The sequence below is a fragment of the Cnephaeus nilssonii genome (assembly GCF_951640355.1).
Source record: "Cnephaeus nilssonii genome assembly, chromosome: 16".
NCBI classification, from domain to species: domain Eukaryota; kingdom Metazoa; phylum Chordata; class Mammalia; order Chiroptera; family Vespertilionidae; genus Cnephaeus; species Cnephaeus nilssonii.
This window is the reverse complement of record NC_137087.1, coordinates 32,252,386-32,276,266: the sequence shown is the minus strand read 5'-3', so window position 1 is coordinate 32,276,266 and position 23,881 is coordinate 32,252,386. Positions and strand designations below refer to the sequence as shown.

Below are 23,881 nucleotides of genomic sequence, written 5' to 3'. Positions count from 1 at the left end.
AAGTAGATTTATTTAGAAACAACATATATTAAGGTCAACCAGCATCCCATTAGCTCAACAAGAAAAGTCATTACTGTCTGCATAGATGGTAGATATTTATTTGACCTGAATTAACCACCATTCTTACTTTTATTTTATTTTTTAAGATAGAATAGGAGGGAGGGAGGGAGGGAGGGAGAAAAGGGGAGAGAGAGATATATTGGTTGCCTACCTCATGCTCCTGGACCAGGCCAGGGATCAAACCTACAACCTGATTACATGGGAATCGAACCCATGACCCTTCTGTGCTCAGAGGGGCACTCTAACCACTGGGACACTGGCCAGGGCTACCATTATTATTTTCACAAAGTGAATAAAATAGGAATAGAAAAAAAGTTTCTTAAGCTAATAAAATATATTTTTTTAAACCAAGAATCTAATAAAATGAGAGCATGGGAAACATTCCCACTCATTAAAAACAAACAAAAAAAAGCATGTTTATTGTAAGAACTAGCAAGTGAAATTAAAAGAAAAATAATGGATAGAACGATATAAAATTATCACTATTTATAAAATACAGTCCTGGATAATATAAGGAAATCAACTGGAAATTACAAAAATAAGATAATTAAGTAAGAAAGTTGATTAAAAATTTATATAAAGAGACTAATAGCTTTCATATATACAAACATCAACCAGAAAGAAGAATAAGAAAAAGAACTCTATTTACAATAACAAGACACAAACAGACCAACAAAAAAATGTACAGGACTTATACAAAGAAAATATTTAAAAAAATAAAAACTAAAGGTCATAAAGCATACAAATAAAGAGGCAGAAAGTTCTTGGTTAGAAAGATTATTAAAATGAAATAATTTAACCCTAAGTAATTAATTTATATATTTGATATATTCTCAATAAAAATATAGTTAAGCCCAGCCAGCATGGCTCAGTGGTTGAGCAATGACCTAGAACCTGGAGGTGGGGTTCGAATCTTGGTCAGGGCATATGCCCAGGGTACAGGCTCAATCCTCAGTGTGGGGTATGCAGGAGGCAGCCAATCAATGATCTTTGTTCATCATTTATGTTTCTATATCTCTCTCCTTCTCTGAAATCAATAAAAATATGTTAAAAAATACCTATATTTAAATATATATGTGTATATATGCACACACACACACACACACACACACAGTTAAAACAAGAACAACACTGAACTAACTTGTTTAAACTTAAAGGAAAATAACAGAAAGATTAACCAGGAAATTTTTGCACCACCATATTATAAAGCATAGTTTAAAATTTATCTGACAGTTACTCATGAAAAAATAGGTCAGCTAATGGAATAGAAGAACAAGTCTAGAGCCAAATTCATATACATAAGAAAACACAACTGAAATTTAAAAATCCATCCTGTAAACCTACTCTAGCTACACCTACTCTAGTACTGAGTGGAGAAAATGGCAACATTTCCTAAAAAAATCTTGCTCGATGAATAGCTCTCACTGTACCGTAGGATAAATCCCTAAGACAACAAAGATTTAAACATACAGTATGAAGCCAGTAAATCACTAGGAGAAAACCTACAATAACTGTTACCTGGGCTTGCCTATCAATAGAAAGATGGGTAATGACTATGAACACAGATTTTACAGAAAAAGTAATAGAACTGGCTCTTAGACATAAGAATTGTCCTCAGACTCATAAGCAAATGGATATGAAATAAGTGCTATTTTTTTTACCTATCTGATTGGCAAAAAAATCAAATATTTGATGTGACACACATCCAGGAGACTGTGTAGAATTAATCATTCTCAACTTGGCAACTGGAATTGTAAATTGTTTTAAGACCTACAGAATATAATTTGGCAGTTATTTCTAAAACCTATAAGTGCATATACCCTTTGGTTTCACTTCTGGGAATTCACTCTACTGAAATATGTGCCCACATAGAAAATGATGTATGTTCAATGCTATTTATTTCTTTATTGTCAGTAAAAGAGCAACTGAAATTTAAAAATCCATCCACAGAGATTTTTTTTAGAGTATTATCTACATGTAAAGGAATATTATGTAGCTGTGAAAAAGTTTTGAGGGAAGTATTCCGTATTCATATGGAAAGATAACCCAGGATATATTGTGAGGGAGAAAAAAAACTCAGCAAGGTGCAGAAATGCATTTATATTCATTCACATTTTCTTGACATGCATACAGAAAATCTGGAAATAAGCAAGACAGTAATAAAAGGGATCTGTCAGGTGGGTGACTAGATAAATGCAATTGTACTAGTGAGAAGTTTTGCTTTTTACCCTCTCACAGTATCTGGCTGAGTATGTACACAGAGAATATATATTGATACATTCTATAGGTAAGTGATAAATTCTATAGGTAGAATATATATATGTATATGTATGTTTATATGTATATATTTGTATATAGATAGAATATATATATTTTAATAATTACCGAGACACTGAGACATGGCTTCAAATCTGAGACATTCCATGTTACTGCTCTCTGAGATCTATCATCAACCTTGCTTTTCAATAGTAAATTATATACATGTCTCTGATATTTTCCAGTTTCCGCTCTGCACTGCCCCTGCCCCTGAACAGAGACCTGCATCCTTCATATTTGTGAAATTACAGTTAATCATTTTGTGGTTTAATCTTCTCTTTACTTTCCTCTTCCCACAATTGAACCAAATAAGGATATTCAATTCCTAAGATTCCGGTCTCTCTGATTTTCTGATCTAATTTAGATGTTCACAGGATAAAAGGATGCTTGCTGTGCTTCTTAAATTTAATTATGGGGTTAAATGGGAGCGATGAAAACACTGCTTTGGTTCTAACATAAATTACCTTCTCTCTGCAGGAGGAGCATTATCCGCGGCTTGGACCGTGAGTGCGTAGGTCCGCCCAACTATCAATTCCACCCCTGGAGCGATGGTGATAAGCCCTGTTTCTTTATTGATGATGAAGTCTCCCTGATCCCCAATCAGGATTTCATAGGAGATCTCCCCATTTGACCCTTCGTCGGCGTCGACTGCAGTGAGCTGGAATTGAAAATCACAACATCAATCCTCTGGGACTTAACTTTTCACTCTTGTGTTATTTTTCCCCTAACAAAAGCAGCTTGCTTTCAAAGACAAAAAATAAGTAAAGGAAGTTTTCTTGGTGTGCACACTCTTGTTTTCTTGAGTTGAGGCTACCAGGTTTGGTTATGCTACTGCAGCAATCACATCAGGAAGGATTTCTCTTTTATTTTTCTTGTAAGAGTGATTTAAGAAAAAGTTTTTGGATCTTGAAGACTACCTTTATTTTAACTTCATAAAGGCAAAAAGAGGAAAGCTCTGAAGTAAATCTAATATCCCTATAGAAAATGTAATGATTTTTCTCTATTTTACCTCCTGTTCTTGACACATACACACATATTACATGGACCGAGGCCTGGAGAAATGGAAACAGGTGAAGTTGGCTTTTATTACTCTTATTCTTCCTTTTGCTCTAATTTCCTGCCCCCTACCCCCCATTCTTAATGTTTTCCCTTTTGTCTCCCAGGGATTCTTTTGTTCTCATGACCCTTTATGTACATTGGATTTAGGAAAGATTCTTATAATCTCTTGACACTGACTTATAAATCATAAACAGCGCCTAGAGTATTAGCTTTTTAAAATCAAACAAATGCATCTCTAAGTGTAGAATAACTAAAAAATTTAAATATCAAGCCCAAGAAACTTTTTTCTTTTTTTAGGAGAGAGATTCAATTCAGAGTACCTGAAATGATATTTCATAAGCATCTATAAGGCAAATTTGCACATATTTATAATTATTTTAGAGAAAATGATATTTATCAGTTAAATGCTATATTTGGGTCATTTTTTTGTGTAAACAGAGTAACCATTATTAGTTTCACATGGTGTAATTAAGATAATAATTTAATGTTAAATAAGGCTCCTTAATCCTCCTGATAAAAATACATTTACTTAAGGGGGGGGGGTAAATTCTAGTGGAAAATCATATAAATGTTTTATAAACATTCAAAAAATTTTGTTTTTACCATACCAAAAGTGATGGATAAGAAAGGTGGCCCCATTTTACACATAAGAAAAATGCAATTAAAAGTGTTCTATTGAATAAAAAAAAGAAAAAAACCCACATGATTTTAATAAATAAACTTGCAGAAAAATGTTTTCATTTACTGGCATTTTCTTATATATTTTCATCCATGAACATCACTTCTAGAAAACTGTGGTTCTTTATCATTAACAGACTCCTTTGGGGGGTGGGGGACTGCTGGACACTCTGGTGTACCTTTGAGATAAAATGTGAATGTGCACATTTACCTTGAAAGCTGAATTCAAATTCAGGAACCCGATGTTAACTAATGGCCCTTTCAAATGTTTGTATTTATTGTCCTGATGAAGTGCGAAGTGCTTTACACACCCCATCATGCCATCTACGGGAAATACTGTGCATATTCTAGTTCTAGTTTTATTACCCACTGCATTTAGAGTGATAATATTTATAGAAATAGCAGGAGAGAGAGAGAGGGAGAGGGGGAGGGGGAGGGAGAGGGGCGGAGGGAGGGGGAGAGGGAGAGGGGGAGAGCGAGAATGAGAGCGAAGAAATTTGAGAATTTGAGAAGCTGGCATTAATTCAGCTAAATCTAAGCTTAGGTATTTGGTGCTAGATAGATGTGGTTGCCAGAGGAAAGGCTTATGTGAGAATGACAGACATAGTCCTAAAGGCAAAGGAGAAGGAAACTATTTCCAGAACCTGTCAAAATGAATGATGTATATTTATGGAGAACTATTCAAGCCAGACAAACTCATTCCCTTTTGTGTGTGGATAAAATTAAAAAATTGGAATACTGGGGTAGCAAAGGAGATATCAATTTTGATTATAGTAAATCACTTAACACATGTCTCAGGGAATCTTAATTAAAATTTAGCTCAAATTGCACTCAATATTAACATTCTTTCTGGGACTTAAATTGGCTAAAGGAATTTAATGATAAATGGCAATGCATCAAGTTAAAAAGTATAGAGAAGCATGCTTCAGGGATGTAGGTATTATGGCTGGTCTTATTTAACATTTTCATAAATGATGTTCGAAGGAAGGATAAGCTGGATTGTAATTAAACTGAAGAAGGCACTCATCTGGGAGGTGCCATAAACACACACACACACACACACACACACAAAATACCACAAAACACAAGTGACAGAAACACCCCTGAAGCTGCAGGGCCAGCAAACCACAGATAAGCTAATATTTTCAGGGACCACAGCTAGTATCACAGAAACCACTAGCAAGGAGAAGTTTAATAAATAAGGCAAAAATAAATTGGAATCTCAAAAATGAAGTAGGGATAGAATAAAAGTCATAGTTGACATAGAAATGATCACAGACCTAAACTATAATATAAAAGTGTGAATGTAGTCTTTTTATATGAATAAGTATCTTTTCATTAGAAATTAATTATGATTGAGTTGATCATGAGTGTGTTAATCAGTTACATTACATCTGTTGTTTTTTGGCATTTTTTGCCTCCTGGGCATCCTGGGTTCTTATTTCTAGGAAGAGTCCCTCATTTTCCTCTGGGGAGTAATTCATCCCCTTCATAGTCCTTGTTTGGGTGGGGCTGACACTTAGCTCCATCCATGGCAGTGAGACTTAGGCCTGGACTTGTTTGGTTTAAGAAATGGCAGTAACCTAAGTTGCTATAATCGTGATGACTCTTGGAACTACTGGACAAGAGTGGCTGTTATTTTCTCTAGGGTTAGACTCGAAAAATTACATCTGTTGTTTTTGCAGATCTTCTTGTCTGCATTGGGTCCACCTAAGACTAAGGCCCAAAAGAAGACAATGCCAGGGGTAAGAGAAAACATATCACTGACAATACTGTTTCCAGGTATGCCTGATCCCAAATTCACAACTGATCTTTTCTGATGCATGAACCAAAAGTATACTTAAAAAATAAACCAAGCTAATTTATTTTGCAACTATGTCACTTAAACTGTAAGAATATTAAATATTACAGGAAAAGAGTTTTATAATTAATTATTCTTCTTACTTGCTTTATGACTACTCATCTAGGATTATTGCATTTTGAGTTTTGCCTATCTAGTACCATGGAGTCATCAATACCTCAAATCATCTTTGATTCAATGTATGAGCAAATATAATGCTATGAAAGTGGTAGAGTTGTTCTTGTGTAGAAATCATGATGAAGGTATGTAACAAGCAGTAAAATGATATGCATACAGAAAAATAACAAATATTTGTCATGTAATAACAGCTGGAGTTTTAAACAAAGGAATTATCTAAATTGTAAATATTTGCACTTTTTAAAATACATGTTTATTAGAATGCTTTTTTAATCTATTATTCAGGTTAACTAAAACTAGGCAGTCAAAGGAAATAGAGTCACTTAAGTAAAATCTCTTCATATTTAGTAAAAAATAAGGTCATGAATATTCAGGTTTGCTCTCTTTTAAATGAAGTTCAGTTTGCAAAGTGAACTCTGGCATGTACACCTGAGTTTAGGAAAGTATGGAAAATATTGTATCCTTTCTGTAAGAAGGGAATTATGGAAGTGTGCTCGTTCCATCTACTTGGTGGTAATCATAATACCAGAATTAATTTCCAAACTTAAATTAGGGAAAATAATAATCTGGAGGAAAACATTCATTTCAAGATAATATAATGAGAACCTAAGTGGTCTCAGGCACTGTACTGAGAGCTGGTTATAGACTAAAGTTGGTAAATAAAATTAGGCCTTATTTGTTTTTTTAAAATTTACTATATATGAAAAAATATTAGTAAAAAAGGGAATCCATATTGACACGTTGTAACAAATGCTATTCGAAAAATAATCATAAAGCACAATGAGTGTGTTGCAGAGTAGATATCAAAATCCTTTGGCATAGATTAGATTTAAACTGGGTCTCATAGATGAGAACATGATGAAAGAGAATGGATTAAGAGCAGTTCATGGACTGTCCTTATTTGCAGATGACATGATACTGTACATAAAAAACCCTAAAGACTCCATCAAAAAACTATTAGACTTAATAAATGAATTTGGCAATGTAGCAGGATACAAAATTAACACCAAGAAATCTATGGCATTTCTATACACCAATAGTGAACTTACAGAAAGACAGACTCAAAAAACAATCCCATTTACCATCACACCAAAACAATTAAGATACCTGGGAATAAACTTAACTAAGGATGTAAAAGACCTATATGTGGAAAACTACAGGACACTGAAAAAAGAGATAGAAGACATAAACAGATGGAAGAACATACCATGTTCATGGATTGGTAGAATCAACATCATTAAAATGTCCATACTACCCAAAGCAATCTATAGATTCAATGCACTCCCCATTAAAATACCAATGGCACATTTCACAGACCTAGAAAGAACTCTCCAAAAATTCATCTGGAATAAAAAAAGACCCCAAATAGCCACAGCAATCCTGAGAAAGAAGAACAAAGTAGGTGTGATCTCAATACCAGATTTCAAGCTGTATTACAAAGCCACTGTTCTCAAAACAGCCTGGTACTGGCACAAGAACAGACATATAGACCAATGGAATAGAATACAGATCCCAGATATTAACCCAAAACACTATGCTCAATTAATATTTGACAAAGGAGGCATGAACATACAATAGAGTCAAGACAGTCACTTTAATAAATGGTGTTGGGAAAATTGGACAGATACATGCAAAAAAATAAAACTAGACCACCAACTTACACCATTCACAAAAATAAACTCAAAATGGATAGAGGACTTAAACATAAGATGGGAAACCATAAAAATACTAGAGTAATCCACAGGCAGCAAAATCTCAGACATATGCCGAAAGAACTTCTTCACTGATACTGCTCCTAGGGCAATGGAAACTAAAGAGAAAATAAACAAATGGGACTACATCAAAATAAAAAGCTTTTTCACAGCAAAAGAAACCATCAACAAAACAACAAGAAAGCCCACTGAATTTGCAAATGTTATCACTGATAAAGGTTTAATCTCTAACATTTACAGGGAACTCATACAACTTAATAAAAGGAAGATAAATGATCCAATAAAAAAATGGGCAACGGACCTAAATAGAAACTTTTCAAAAAAAGACAGAAGGAAGGTCAAGGGACATATGAAAACATGCTCAAAGTCACTAATTATCTGAGAGATGCAAATCAAAATGACAATGCGGTACCATCTCACACCTGTCAGAATGGCTATCATCAACAAATCAACAAACCACAAGTGTTGGTGAGAATGTGGAGAAAAAGGAACCCTGGTGCTCTGCTGGTGGGAATGCAGACTGGTGCAGCCACTGTGGAGAACAGTATGGAGTTTCCTCAAAAAACTGAAAATGGAACTCCCATTTGACCCAGTAATCCCACTTCTAGGAATATATCCCAAGAAACTAGAAACACCAATCAGAAAGCATATATGCACCCCTATGTTCATAGCAGCACAATTCACCATAGCTAAGATTTGGAAACAGCCTAAATGCCTATCAGCAGATGAGTGGATTAGAAAACTGTGGTACATCTACACAATGGAATACTATGCTGCCATAAAAAAAGGAATTCTTACCATTTGCAGCAACCTGGATGGAACTGGAGAACATTATATTAAGTGAAATAAGCCAGGCAATGAAAGAAAAATACCACATGATCTCACTCATGGAAATTAAAGAACATTGTAACCTGGTGAACAAAAAGATAGATACAGAGGAAGTAAAGCATCAAACAGACTGTCAAATTACAGCGGGAAGGCTGGGGAGTGTTGGAGAGGAGGTGAAAGAAATCAACCAAAGGACTTGTATGCATGCATATAAGCACAACTAATGGACACAAGACACTGGGGGCGTGGGATGAGGACATGCGACAGGGGGTAGGGGAGGCTGGGGGAAGGTCAATGGGAAAAAAAGGAGATATATGTACTTTAAATAATAAAAAATAATAATAAATAAATCTAAAAAAAAAAAAAGAGCAGTTCATGGAACAGGGAAGGGCCTTGTGAGAACCCTGAGTGAAAGGGAATGAATAAGGCTCTGAGAAAAGCTGACTATGATAAATTAGAGAAAGGCTAACATGTGATGAAATTGTAGAGACATGTAAAAGATGGTAGAGCGTTTTATGGCCTGTGAGAAAGTTTGAGAATCACTGTGTGAGGCAAATAAATAATTAAAGGATTCACTTATAGTTGATATTTAATATGTAAAGTAGTTTCTGCATCCTTTATTCTCTCTTGATTTTTGAGGGCAGAAAATCTAGGGAGAGTGACATGATTTTAGATAAGAAGCCTACAAGAGAACGGCAGTACATTATTTTAATGGTTCTTATCCTATACAATAAAAGCCTAATACGCAAATCCACCAAACTGCAGAACGACTGGCGGAATGACCGGTCGCTATGACGCACACTGATCACCAGGGGGCAGATTCTCAATGCAGGAGCTGCCCCCAGCCTGCAGGCCCCGCTGGTCACCCTACAGATTGGCCCTGATCACCAGCCAGGCCTAGGGACCCTACCTGTGCAGAAATTTTGTGCACCAGGTCTCTAGTTTATAATAAAAATCATGATAAAACTGTGCTGGTCCTCAAAAAATGGACTGAAATATTTTTTACCTAATGTGGGTAAAAAAATAAATTTGAAGAAAAAAAAGTTTTGATAAACAGCATAAATACCAGTCACACAATAAAGAACAAAGCAATACTGATTTCTGTGATACACACAGGATACTTATGCTATTATGAAAGGGTTTTTCTGATATATACAGACACAAATGGGGCATACGTAATGATAAAAACTACGTTGGAAACCTCATCATCTACATATTTGTTTCAATCTAGTGCTTTTTATTACTAAGGGAGATTGTCTATTAGTAAGGGATTTCTTGAAGACTGCTGTAACTTTAGACTTAAAAAGCAGTCTATTCTAACTTTGAATTAATTTCACTTAGAGAGTATAAAAGGTGAGAGATGGTGCTGTGCAGAGGACTTGCTTAAAAATACTCATTAAGGAGACATTCTCTGCCCTTTCCAGAAACTCAGATAGTGTCTGAGGCTTGGTTTATTTTGATTTTTAGCTTTGGTAGAAAAAAAAAAAAGAACACACTGTAATTTAAGACATTCACAGTTATTTCCAAGTATCATGCTGCTATCTTTAATTTTGTTATTTTGCATTTAATAAGGTAGAATTGTCCTGTTCCTTGTTTTGTCTATTTGTGAAAATATAAGAAGCACAGTTCTTAAAGACCTGTGGAATAGGTTGCAGAATGATTGTCACATTAAACAATTTGTGATATTCCAATTCCTCCAGACGGTATTTCCTTTATTTTAATTCGAAAAAGCAAGAATTCAGTACACCGACATATCTATTATCTTATAATTTTTGATACCTAACATAAAATCTTGGGTCTTATAAAATGAATACACTTACATGATAATGATGTAAAACCACAGGGAATTTTCTTTCTTTTTTTATAAAAACAAACTACAAACTATAATTGATGCCTGGAAATATTCATTTTACTTATTTCAGTAAAAAGAAGAGGCATTTTACCCTATCAATACAGTGTCATTATTTTATTTGCTTCCCTCCACTTTAATCACAGGAATCTTTATTTTCAATACTCTGTCCCCTCCTTTGTACAATATATCTGGTCCCCTCACTAGCAGACGAAAGGGGTAGCTAGGAAGTAGGACCCCTTGTTCTGGTGGGATGAAGAGGTCAGACAATTCTTTTTCCAAAAAGTAAGTAAAAATCCAAGCAAAACAGTCAAAACCCACTATTTGGGACTATAAAGATTAAGTGAAGTGCACATAGTGAAAGAAATGACTCATGAAGATTGCTGTCACTTTAGATTTAAAAAGCAGGGGTCAGGGCCATGTTTGAGTGTCATCCCATCCCCCACTTCCCCAGCACTGCCACCCCTCCTCCCCTTTACTTATAAGGGGAGGACTGGCCATGGAAAGCAACAGCTTTGCCTTAATGGAAAACAGACTGAATGTGATGTGGCGTTGATACAGGAATTAGGCACAGTGGGGACTGAATGGAGAGCAACCTCACCTCTGCCAATACAGGTTGTGGTCCCCGTGGGGATAAGCAGTGAACGAGCCAGGAGTTTAGGAGAAAGAACCAGCTAATAAGAGCCCAACAGAAGGGCGGGATAAGCGTTCTGCTCCTCTCAGGAACCACACACACGCAGAGGGGACACGCGGGAAGGCCTGGGGAAAGGTGAATGCCAGACAGAGGCCCTGAGCAGCGCCTGGACTTGCAGTGCTCTCCCCAAACTAAACCCAGACCAACTCCCAAGGTGGACGCCTCACGGTCTTGAGGAGCTTGTGCAAATCTTGGTCTCAATGACTGGCCGACATCAAGCTATGCAGAAACAGAAACAACTTATCAAGAGCCAGCTAAACACTAAAAATACGAATCAAAGCAAACATCATGGGAGCAGACACACTTAAGGGTGCAGATTCAGCAAATAAACTCCAGACACGTAATTAAAAAAAAAAAAAAATCCTCAAGGTCAACATTCAAAATCCCGAGGTACTATGATATCCAGTTGAAGCAAAAAACAAAACAAAAAACAAAACAAAAAACAAGAAAACCATGGTAATTAAAATATAAATAAATTTAGATTGTTAGATAAATAACTATTCTGATATTTGTAAAGATGGTAAGGAAGCCCGGCTGGTGTGGTTCAGCAGTTGAGCGTCGACGCAGGAACCAAGAGATCACCAGTTCGATTCCCAGTCAGGCCACATAACCTGAGGGGGTGTGCAGGAGGCAGCTGATAGATGATGTTTCTCTGTCATCAATGTTTCTATCTCTCTATCCCTCTCCTTTCCTCTGTCTCTAAAAATTAATAAAAAACATATTTTAAAAATGGTAAGGAAGACTTTATTCAGGACCTTTGCAACAGATGTCAAGACTATTACAATAGGGGAGAGAGATCAGACTCAATTCAACTTCAAATTCTGTTAACACAGGATTGATAGTCAAGAGCAGAGTTAGTAGGTCTGTGGATAGAAAATTACTTAATAGGTGACATCAAGGGTAGGAGGATTTTCAGATTCCACATAATAATCTAAAAAAATACAGATAAAGCAATTGATAAAACCAAATATCCATTTATGAAAAAAAATTCTCAATGAACTAGCAATACAAGGGAATATCTTCAACCTGATACAAAGCATCTACAATAAAACCTACAGCTAGCATTATATGTAATTATGAGAGACTGAATGATTTTCCCTAAGATCAGGAACAAGAAAAGGATGATCTCACCACTTCTATTCAACCTTGTACTTGATGTTCTAGTCGGTGCAATAATACACATAAAGGAACAACAACAAAAGCCATCAGATTGGAAAAGCAGATGTAAAACTATACTTGCAGAAGAAATAATCATCTATGTGAAAAATACCAAGTGTGGATATTGCAGGGGAAGTGAAAGAGGGCATAGAGGGGATAAATGGTAATAGAAAAAAGAAAATACTATGGAATCTACAAGAATCTATGAGAACTAACACACAAATAACAAGGCTAAACAAAATCTATTGTCTTTTCATATACTAGTACTAGAAATGAACAATCCAAAAAGAAAATCAATCCCATTCACAGCAGCATCAAAAATGATAAACTAGGAATAAATTTAATAGAAAATAATTGCAAAATCTACAACATTGTTGAAAGAAATTTAAGAATACAGACAGTCCTCGGGTTATGTTGGACTCGACGTACATCGATTCGTGGTTACGTCGCCATATCCCATTTACTTATTAAAAAAAAGTTCCATCATTTCGACGTATGTACATATGTGCTTTATGTTTATTATTTATTTACCACATGTAAAGGTCAGGAATTGTTATCTTTCTTTTAAATTTTTTTTTTTACTGTTTCACTTCATTACTGCTGTGTATGTGGTGAGTGACGTAGGTGCTTATGTAGGTGGATCCTGACTTACGGCGAAAATCGCATTACATCGTGCCTAGGAATGGATCTCCGACATAACCCGAGGACCTACCATATGTGGAAAGGGTCCATATTCATGGATGGGCTCAATATTTTAAGTTGCAAATTCTCCACTATATATTTTATTTGTAAATTCAATGTAACCCCTATCAAAATTCTATCAGGAGCAGAACATAGGTTCACAAAAGTTTTAGATATGATACCAAAAGTATAATCCTATATAATAGAAGGCTAGTATGCAAATCGACCGAATGGCAGAACAACTGGTCGCTATGACGTGCACTGACCACCAGAGGCAGACACTCAATGCAGGAGGTGGTCAGTGCGCTCCCACAGGGCGAGTACTGCTCAGCCAGAAGCTGGGCTCACAGCTGGCAAGCACAGTGGCAGCGGCAGCGGCAGCAGCGCTAAGGACTCCTCGGGGGATGTCCACCTGCCAGCTTAGGCCCGCTCCCCGCCAGCAGATGGACATCCTCCAAGGGGTCCCAGACATGAATATCGTGCATGAATATCGTGCACCAGGCCTCTAGTAATTTATGAAAAGAAAGAAAATAATAAATTAAACTTTCTCAAAATTAAAAGCTTATGCTCTTCAAAAAAACACTACTAAGAATATGAGAAACAAAACACATACCCTGTGAGAAAATATTTGCAAATCATATATCTAATAAGAGACTTGCATTCATAATTTATTAAAGAAAAACAATGACAATTCAATATTAAGAAGACAAACAATACAGATAAAAATGGGCAGGAACTGGGACAGATATTTCACCAAAGATGGAGAAAGGGTTAATAAGAATATTAAAAAATTGCAAAATCATTAGTCATTAGGAAAATGTGAGATAGATGGCTGATGCAATGCAATGATACCCAGAAGTTTGTATCAGTAAAAAATTTATACCTAGGGGGTAGTGTGTTGTTATAATGCCAGCCCAAACCCTGAATCCCTAATGCCTACTCTGGTAGTAGAAATGCATGATATGTGAGAAAAACCTGTCTTTCTTGGGAAAGTTAAAAAAATAACACAGTGATATTAATTGAAGTGTGTTGTGCTAAACATTTAATATCTCTGTCTCATCTCTCTGTTATAGAAAAAGAATTTTAGACTCACTTTTACAGTTAAATAAAAATGAAACAAGTAGGCACTGATCTCTAGGACAGAAAGAGTATTTGAGAAGACTACCTAAAACTCACAAACTAGGTAATAACTACGGAGACATATTTGCCAGAGGAAGAATTTCATTTGGAAAACTTACATACACAGTTGAATGTCTCTATCAATACTTATAATAGGTTATAAGAGAGTGAAGGAATGAAATAATTCTTCAAATATTAAAGAATCATCAGACAACTTAGGCAAAGGTATGGTTGTTACTGCATTTTGCAGAGGGGATTTCAACTCCTTACCATATAAAAGATATTCTCATCATTACCAGTGTTTTAGTGAAGTTCACTATTTTGTACTAGATATTATAGAAGTTGCTATAGCAAAACTTTTAAGGAAATGCTTCAGAAATATGTAGCAAGGGAGCAATGCATCTTGAGTGCCGATGATTAAGAAGTTATATCTGGAGACTGAACCCAAGACCACTCTTGCTGGTTAGGCAAATAGGGCAATGGATAATTTAGTCATCTCCAAATTTATGCTCTCTGGAGCTTTAATGTGAGTCTGTAATCCTTTGAAGCTAAAAACCATATTAGGCTAATGGTTACCCCCTTCTGTTCAACATATCCTAGATTAATCTAAGATGGTGAGCACCTCAGTAGAATAAGTGGTTGGTAAATTGTGTATATTCCAGAAAATGGTATCAACACTGTTAACACTACCAACATCAATTTTCTATGGACCAATAAAAGTTTTTGTTGTTGTTGTTTTTACTGGAGATGAATTTCTTTTATCTAGGAGTTCCACTTTCTTATAAAAAGTCAAAGAATAAAACATGAACAACAGGACTTTTTAAAGTATTTCTTTATAGTGCTTGAGAATTTGAAGTGTTTGTTTCTTTTCTGTGGCAACTTCATGATCCTTTTGTAGAGGTTCATTGAATCTCATTACTCAAACTCTGACACTGGAAACTGGAACCTTAATTGCTTTAATGCTATTGCATTCGCTCCTGCTCAACGTCTACCCTCATTACCTCAAACAAAGATTTTCTCAAAGTCGGCGGCTTCCATCAATTCCCATATCAAAGGCTTTAACACATCGATTTAAGGATCTAGTAGGAATTACTTCTGTTGAATACAATGCCAAATTTAAGTTATTCTGCTATGTAGGATATTTCTTCTTCAATTATTTTATACATAAACTGATACATAATTCAGACCTTAATTTGTGCCAGACACTGGGCTCTGAAAAATGCAGAGTGTGCAGAAAATAGAGACAGAATAATTTCTATCCAACAGCTTGTAGTCTAGAAGAGGAGACACATCTGTAACAGATGTGCTAGTAGAGAAGGATAAAAAATTACAAAGGACAGAAAAGCCTGTAATTCTGTAAAGCCTTAGCGCCTCACAGAATTATCATGCCTTTGGTTCCATTACATCATTTCATCCAGCAACATCATATAACCTTCTCTTGCCTGTCTAAAACATCCATGCAGATTCATGTAGTTGTAATCAACAATGAAGCCTTCCCAAAAATACTGGTTCTAACACATATTCCTCCTGACTCACTTTTAATGAACTACCAAAATATTTTAGTATGTTCCATCTAATTTAACAATTCAACAATGGTTGTGTTATTTTCTGATTATTTCACTGTGAATAATACTTATCTCTTACAAAATATATGAAACTGTGAGAATTTTGACTATGTATTATTCATCCTATGTATTTTTCTGATCATAGAGTTTAGTACTAAGCACATTAAAATCTATACATTAAATTATAATTTGTCCAAGAAAAAAAAATGTGTGTGTATGTGTGTGTGTGTATATATAAATATGTGTCCCCTAAAAATGTATACACACTTTTTTCTGATAGTTCAGTTGATATTTCTTTCTTTTCAGATTTAACCCATTGGAAGTAATAATTATTCATAGTGTAAATAAAATTTTTTGTGATACCCTGTATATATGGATCTGATATATGTATTAGGACTTGCCAGATGTTTCTGTTTGAGTCCTTTGCCAAACTTAATAAGGAAGTTTAGTAGGTTTTAAAGAATTCCCTACTGCTCTATTTAGTATACTGATTTTTTCTAAGATAACCTGTATTTGAAACATTTCATTATCTAAGTATTTTTTATACAGATGACTATGCTTTGACATTGAACATACTTTAGTATAAAAGGGAGTTGAGAGGGAAAGAGCTTTTTTGGAAACAACAGCTGACAAAACCTAAAATACTTTGGTGATATACAATAAAGGAAAAATATATAAATATATTATACATTTTGTATATTCTAATGTATTATCAAATTTCAAGTCAGTTTCCAGTAAGCCAGCAATATCTAGAACTATAATAATGAGAAAATAATTTTTGACATTAAAAATGCACAACTTATATGATTTTAAAAACCACATACAATTAAATTGAAGCTTCATAACAAGTGCAGGCATTAATTATTAAAATTGTACCATGAATAGTTTTCACTATGATAACCCAGAAGCATGCTGTATAAATATAAAATAATTTAATTGCATTTGCAAATGCATGTTCTCTGAAAAGCTGTGCTTCTAAATATATCAGAGAAAGGGGATGATGACTGAAAAATAATATAAAAGCCAGATGTTAAAATTATTTTTTTACTTATACATATTGAAAATGCAGATGTTTGTGATTACTGTATTACTATCATTAATATTATTCCTAAGTTTATCTAATGGAAAAGCTTAATCTGCAGACCATATCTCTTTAGATTTTTGAGAAATCCTTAGATGTTAAAATTTTCATAATGTTTAATTGGAGGCGGTGAGTCATATTTGTCATGTGTGATAAAACTGAATTAATATAACTTTCTTCCCTATTACAATAGTAGTTATTAAGGGCAGAAATAAATGTTAGTAGTTACTTGAATACCTATGATTTGGCACAGTGCCCCCAAATTTTGACACTTGACACAAACTCATTTTCAAATAAATGTGCTAATTATTCAACGTTGCCTCTCCAAAAGCATATGTAATTAATTTCTCAGATATGTTTTCAGTGAGACTATTTAGCCTCTCAGGAGCCTTCATTGGAAAGATTCTCCCAGATAATCAAGGTTGGAAGTGCTGTTCTAAGGATTCAATATACACCTGCAGTCCAGTGGAAAACATTTTTAAAATGCATTAACTTGATATGTATGTTATTTCCCAACACTCATACAGAAATTACATTAACACTTCCTTAACCTACATCTATCATTTCCTTATCTATTCATTAATTAAACAAAAATTTATTAAATTGCTATGCCAAGTGTTAAGTACACAATAGTAGTGAAAAAGGAAAGAAACTAAGGAGAGAAACTGCCCAAGTTGGTTAAAATTATAAATTTTAAATGTGCCCACGAGGAAAAAATGAGGATGCTTTGGGATAATAAAGAGCAAAACTCATCAAAGGAGTTATAGAAGGCTTCTTTGAAGAAGCGGCATTTAAATTGAGATCCAGTGATGAAAAGCATATGAGTAGGAGTCCTCTAGTTAGAGTGGGAGCATTATAAAGTAATTGGGGAACAAATTAGTAGTTACAAAATAATCACGGGGATGTAAAGTGCATAGAGAATATAGTCAATAATACTGTAAAAACTACATATGGTGTCAAGTGGTGACTTGAAATATTGGGGGGAATCACTTTGTAAAGAAGAAGACTTGACTTTGGGTGGTAGGCACACAATGCAATATACAGATGATGTACCATAGAATCATATACCAAAACCTATAAATATTATTAACCAATGTCACCCTAATACATTTAATTTAATAAAAAGTATATGATTGTCTATCCACTATGTTGTACACCTGAAACAAAAATGAAATAATACTGAATGTAAATTTCAATTGAAAAAAAAAGAAAAAATTAAAAAGAGAAAGGTGAATGGTAAGTAATGAAATTGGAGAGTAACCAGGAGATTGGTTATGCAGGTTTCTGACTATGGAGTTTATTCTTATATTAGTAGAAAATCATTGAAGGGATCAAGCAGGAGAATTATTGATTTGCTTTCAAACTTTAAATAATCCTGTGGCACTGAATGGAGAAGGAGGAGAGAGGAGACGTAAATGAAGCCCAAAGAAGGGCATTATACTGATCCAAGTAAAAGCTGACAGTGGCTCTCTCACTAGGATAGTGGCATTGGGAAGAGCATCAAGTAGATTTATACAATAAGTATATGAGGAAAAATTGGTAAAACTTTCTAACTGATTGTGAGATGGAAATAAATAAGAATGGCAAGGATATTCCATGCTAAAACAAAAGTATGATCTCAATTACCTAAAGCCGTGGTTGGCAAACTGCGGCTCGCGAGCCACATGCGGCTCTTTGGCCCCTTGAGTGTGGCTCTTCCACAAAATACCACGGCCTGTGTAAGTCTATTTTGAAGAAGTGGTGTTAGAAGAAGTTTAAGTTTAAAAAATTTGGCTCTCTAAAGAAATTTCAATCGTTGAACTGTTGATATTTGTCTCTGTTGACTAATGAGTTTGCCGACCACTGACCTAGAGGTATGTAGCAGGAGGTGAGATACTCATATTTGAACTATTATCCAGATAGTCTTAACTGTATGCATCTCTATGGGTATACTTTCTTGGGTAGGTTTTCCAGAAAAATGTGGAGCTGTTTCGACTCACGTTTCAGAATAATCATTTGTAGCAGTGTGGTACGGAATATGCAGAAATAATGTTGTCAATCAGTCTACTGTAGTAGCCTAATTTATAGCAGTGCAAGGAATGGTAAAGGAAATGACAGATACATTTTGAAATAGCAGTTTCAGAAACTGCACTATCAGCTGGATGTATGCAGATGAAGGAGGAAAATAAGAAGCATGATTCTGAGGTTGCAAGCCTAAAGCCTGTATACCCTAAGATTAATTGGGCCCTCATAATACAGCTGCCTCCAAAGAAAACAGGACATGTGCATTTGAGTCTCTGTGTATGTCTGTATCTGTGTGTTTCTGTGTTTGAAGAGAGATAATGAATGGAATAATTAATTTATCTTGGAATATATACAGTTTAAAGCACCTGTCAAAAATCCACATTGCCATGTCCAACAGATACTGTAATGTCAGCATGACGCTCAGATCATCACAGGGCATTCAACTTTGGGAGATACAAGAATACATAGAGGTGATGATTAAAAATTTGGGAACGAATAAAATGAAGAGGAATTCCATATTGATTTTTGGAGAATGTTAATATTTAAAGAGTGAGAACTGAACAAAGAGCCAGCAACAAAGTCCCTCAGTCACCAGAAAGGTTTCCATAGAAGGGTAAAGTTGAGTTTTACATAGATTAGGGACTGGGAAATGCTTCTGTGTTTGACTATTAGAGATAGACTTAATTAGATCTATGATTTCGTATGATTTTAATAGTATGATGTTAGTAAAGGAGAGATTATATACCTATATATACATATGTAATAAATTAATAAATAACAATAAATTAATACAGTTTTATAAGTTGATCAATCAGTCCAAGAGTCTGAAAGCATCATAGTGGATTATTACAGTGGAATAGCAGCAAGAAGTTTTATCTGAGAGGGGTGCTTTGACCAGGGCATTGGAAGATTTAAGGATGTTTATAGGCCAAAGGGGAAAGAATCAATAGGCAAAAGCTTATTGTAGTGAAAAAAAAAAAAAAAGGAAAGAGATGGAATAATTAGTGGAGTATGGGGTGAAGGTGAGGGGAAGATATGTACTTTAAAGCAGTGGATAGGAGTCTGAAGTATGAGAGAAGAAAATAAAAATTGAAGAGTAAAAGAATGGAAAGGAGTAGGGTGATAATCAGCTCCATCTAGGACTCCATCTTAATGAGTTAATCATTCCAATTTTCTCAGGTTTATGTCAGTTTTTCTCAAAACTGGCTGCATATTAGTGCTGCTTTGTTTTAGTAAATACAATCTCTCCAGATGACTCTACTATGAATGCTCAGATCATTTAAATAAAAATATTTCAGGGAGGAGTCTGGCATCAATATTTCTAAAAGTTCCTCAGGAAGAATTCTAGTCTTCAATTAAGATTAAGAAACATTGATTTAAGAGAATTGTAAAAGTTTAGGAATAGCATCTATGGAGTATGGACTGGATACTTGACTATTGTTATTCTATGGAGTAGGGACTAGATAGTTAACTACTGCTATATTAAAATCTACATCTTTCAAATATAAAAATTGTATATCAAAATCTATATATTCAGTAGTATAAAGCTTTTTTAAAAAAATTTTTTGAGCATTTGGTTTTTTAAGAAAACTAGCAATGTGTGAAATGAGACCTTAAGACAATAGAGCATGATGTCCATTAGTGTCAACCTGTAAGATTTCACTGATGGACTAAAAAATGGTATTTTATCCAGCATACGATATTCTGCATAAACTGGAAAAAAATCATTCCCACACATAGTAGTGATTTTCTCCTGCACACAAGATGTGCTAATAATCTGATTATTCTTCATTTCCAGTTATGAAAGATGCCAATGCTGTTTTAGGGCAGTGCTCCTCTAAGTGTGGTTCATGAGCCATATATATAGAAACACTGTTTCTCTTTACAATAACTAAGAGATATAAAGTTAGAAGACCAATTTATAACTGAGAACATTTAACAAGCACCTAGCTACTTCCTGTCCACTTCTTGTAGACCAGGAGAGCTACATAATAAGATAGCAGTTTCAAATAGTTATTTACTTATATCAGAGAGTCTCATGTCTACATTGAAAATGATAGATTAAAAATGACCTGATTATAATACTTAAAACCTGTTATCCAAGACTCTCTTTGCTGGAGAGTTCTCATTGTCACCTTTGTTTCTAAATTTTACTTTTTTTGACATCATATTACTAAACAAAGAGTAAACTAAATGATCTTCTATTGGGTTAATGGGGAAAGGCAGAGTTGATGATGGGTTAGGGGTAGGTGGAGCCTAAGAGCCTAGTTTGTGACTCTTTAAAAGGCATTTGCACATAACAGTTCTGCATCATTTTAGTTTGTTTTATGCTTTTTTTCTCTCAATGAGAAAACTTTTTTCCTATTATTTTAAGGCCCTTATAGAATGTTTTATAGCTATACCACTATTTTACAACATATCAGAAATAACATTAAAAATACTAATTATAAAGCTTCATTTCTTGACATTAAATTTTTAAAAATCAGAAGTATATTGACACAAACAACAATCTATCTTCATAATCTGTATAGTTCAGGAAAATATATAAAATCATCTTTTAAGGCAAGATTGTTTTATAAAGTGATACAAAAGGGAAATTAACTTTTATAGTCTGCAAATGCCAAGAATAAGCTTTTGATCCACTAAAGCAAACTTTATTTAGATACATTTCTACCACATAATTGCTATTGTTTTCTTAGTTACAGTATCCACTTCCCTGCTGGTGGTTTATCTGGATAAACTTTTATTTCAAATTATGTTATTATAGAGACTAGTGACCCAAAATTCATTCACTGGAGGCAATGGTCACTCAGCCCGGCCTGCACCCTCTCGCAATCTGGGACCCCTTGGGGGATGTCCACCTGTTGGCTTAGGTCCAATCCCCCCCCCCAGCCTAAACCAGGGGATGGGGCCTAAGTCAGCAGTCAGACATCCCTCTCACAGTCTGGGGCTCTCACAGTCTGGGACCCCAGGCTTCCTTACCGCCTGCCTGTAGCAGAGGCGGGAGAGGCTCCTGCCACTGCCACTGCACTCACCACCCATAAGCCCGTCTTCTGGTTGAGTGGTGCTCCCCCTGTGGGAGTGCACTGACCACCAGGGGGCAGCTCCTGCATTGAGCATCTGCCCCCGGTGGTCAGTGTGTTTCATAGTGACCGGTCGTTTTGCCTGTTGTTCTGCAGCTTGGTCAATTTGCATATTAGGGTTTTATTATATAGAAAGGATGAGAATCAGGTCTAATTAAATTAAGAACATGACAATAATTGGCATTCCTTTTATCTGTGTAAACTATAATTTTGTTTCCTATGAGAGAGTGCCTCAGTAAAGAGAAATGTATTTTTTCTGAGTCAATCAATGACTAGAAATACTGTAGTCCCCCTTTATCGGTGATGGATATGTTATAAGAACCCCAGCAGATGCCTGAAACCTCAGAGAATATGAAACTCTAATCAACTTCCTCAACTCTACTGGAAATGTGGCAGCAGCTTCTTCATCTTCACACACAGCCTCCCAGTAAGTTTTATATTATTTCAGTCCAAAGTCATTCTATGTAACCATTACTTACTGGCAGGAAATGTATCATTTCTTGCTGAAGTCCTTGGATAGGCTCAAGGCTTTCTGGCACAGCATGTTGCCATTAATCGAAAAAATGTTTTCTTTTCATGTCTACCAGCCACAATTTTATGCTTTTTTTCATCCTTACTAAGTACTTATCACACACTGTGTCCATAACTTTTGAAGTTTGAGGTGTGGCAATAAAACTAGTGAGAATTTCTTTTTCTTTTTTCACAAGTTCACAGCTAGAAGATGCATTCCTACCTAGACTTCAGCAATCTGACTGTGAATTTTTTTTTTTTCTTTCCTTACTAAGTCAAGAACTTTCACCTTTTCTGGAAAAGCAGCACTGTGTGGCATCTCACTGGCATATTCAAATTACCCTTTTTGAGTGAATTTATTGAGTTACATTGGTTAATATGCCCATGAACGTAACTAGTTGACATATACCCTCAAATTATATGGGTAGTTAGTTACCTGTATGACACTATCCCCAGGGCTCATGTCTGTATAAACGTAGACATTATAGGATATTTCAGGGAAGGTTGGAGTGTTATCATTTGCATCCAGCACCCGAATATTGACAACAACTGGCTGGCTTTCTTGCACACCATCAAAGGCCGTCATCTTTGGGGTAGAAAAAATACAATTAATAGAGACGTCGGGCAAACATAAGCAGTTCAGAATTCATTCTTATAAAGTTTTCCATATGTAATTTACACGTTTAAAAGGACACTAATATGTTCTGTCAATAAAAGAAATAAAGCTATAATAGTATATATAATTAAAATGTTTTAATGTGCTCAGAAGCAATTATAGGAGATTCTGTTTTAATTTCAATGCATTCAATGCTAAGCACCTTTTAAATAAGCCAATATGTAAAATGTTGTAGAGGCTTGAAGTGGGCCAATAACATTGCTGATTCGTAGGAGTTAACTACTATTTAATTTTTATGAAATTGATCAGAAATTTTTCTCCATTCTTACATATTTTGTATACAATTCAATAGCTGCTTTTAAAGCCAAAATGCTGATTATAAGTCAAGAAAGTAGGTGCCCTAGATTTGCAGAATCTTTTCACAAAATGACAATTTTTGAAGGACACACTGACATTAGTTAATAGTAATATCTTAATTACATTATTAACACTTTAAGAAGGTTTGATTAAAAAAAATAGTGCTGCAACACGATGGTCCTTGTTCTGAATGACTTCTGAAATCCACTCTGTATCAAAGTTTTAACTGTCAGTTTGGGTTTTCTGGAGGCTCTAGTTTAAGGTTTTCTGCTGTGTTGACTTCTCAAGAAAGAACTCTAAAGTCCCCAAACCAGTACTTTTCTATCAGATCATTTTCCTCTGACAGCTTAACAAAATCTAGTTCAGAAATTTGGATTCACAGCTTCAATAAGCTTTCCTTTTCTTGATTAACCTAACCTACGATTTCTCCATCTCAGTAGTACTGTTATTTTGAATCAGATAATTCTTTGTTGGGGGGTTGGAGATGCTGTCATGTGACTTGTAAGATCATTATAAGCAATTTCAGCATTCTT

General features: G+C 35.0%; 1 protein-coding gene across 1 annotated transcript in view; it reads right to left on the bottom strand.

Moving 5' to 3' along the window:
• The window catches only part of PCDH15 (protocadherin related 15), a gene marked incomplete at its 3' end in the record, with an annotated part of 650,107 nt that overhangs the window by 255,398 nt on the left and 370,828 nt on the right, over positions 1 to 23,881 (bottom strand). Inside the window, exons 13-14 of the mRNA XM_079793021.1 lie at positions 22,812 to 22,961; positions 2,841 to 3,034 (exon numbers count right to left, since the gene is read on the bottom strand). Coding sequence (XP_079649147.1) covers positions 2,841 to 3,034; positions 22,812 to 22,961 — 344 coding nt within the window. The remainder of the gene's footprint in view (positions 1 to 2,840; positions 3,035 to 22,811; positions 22,962 to 23,881) is intronic.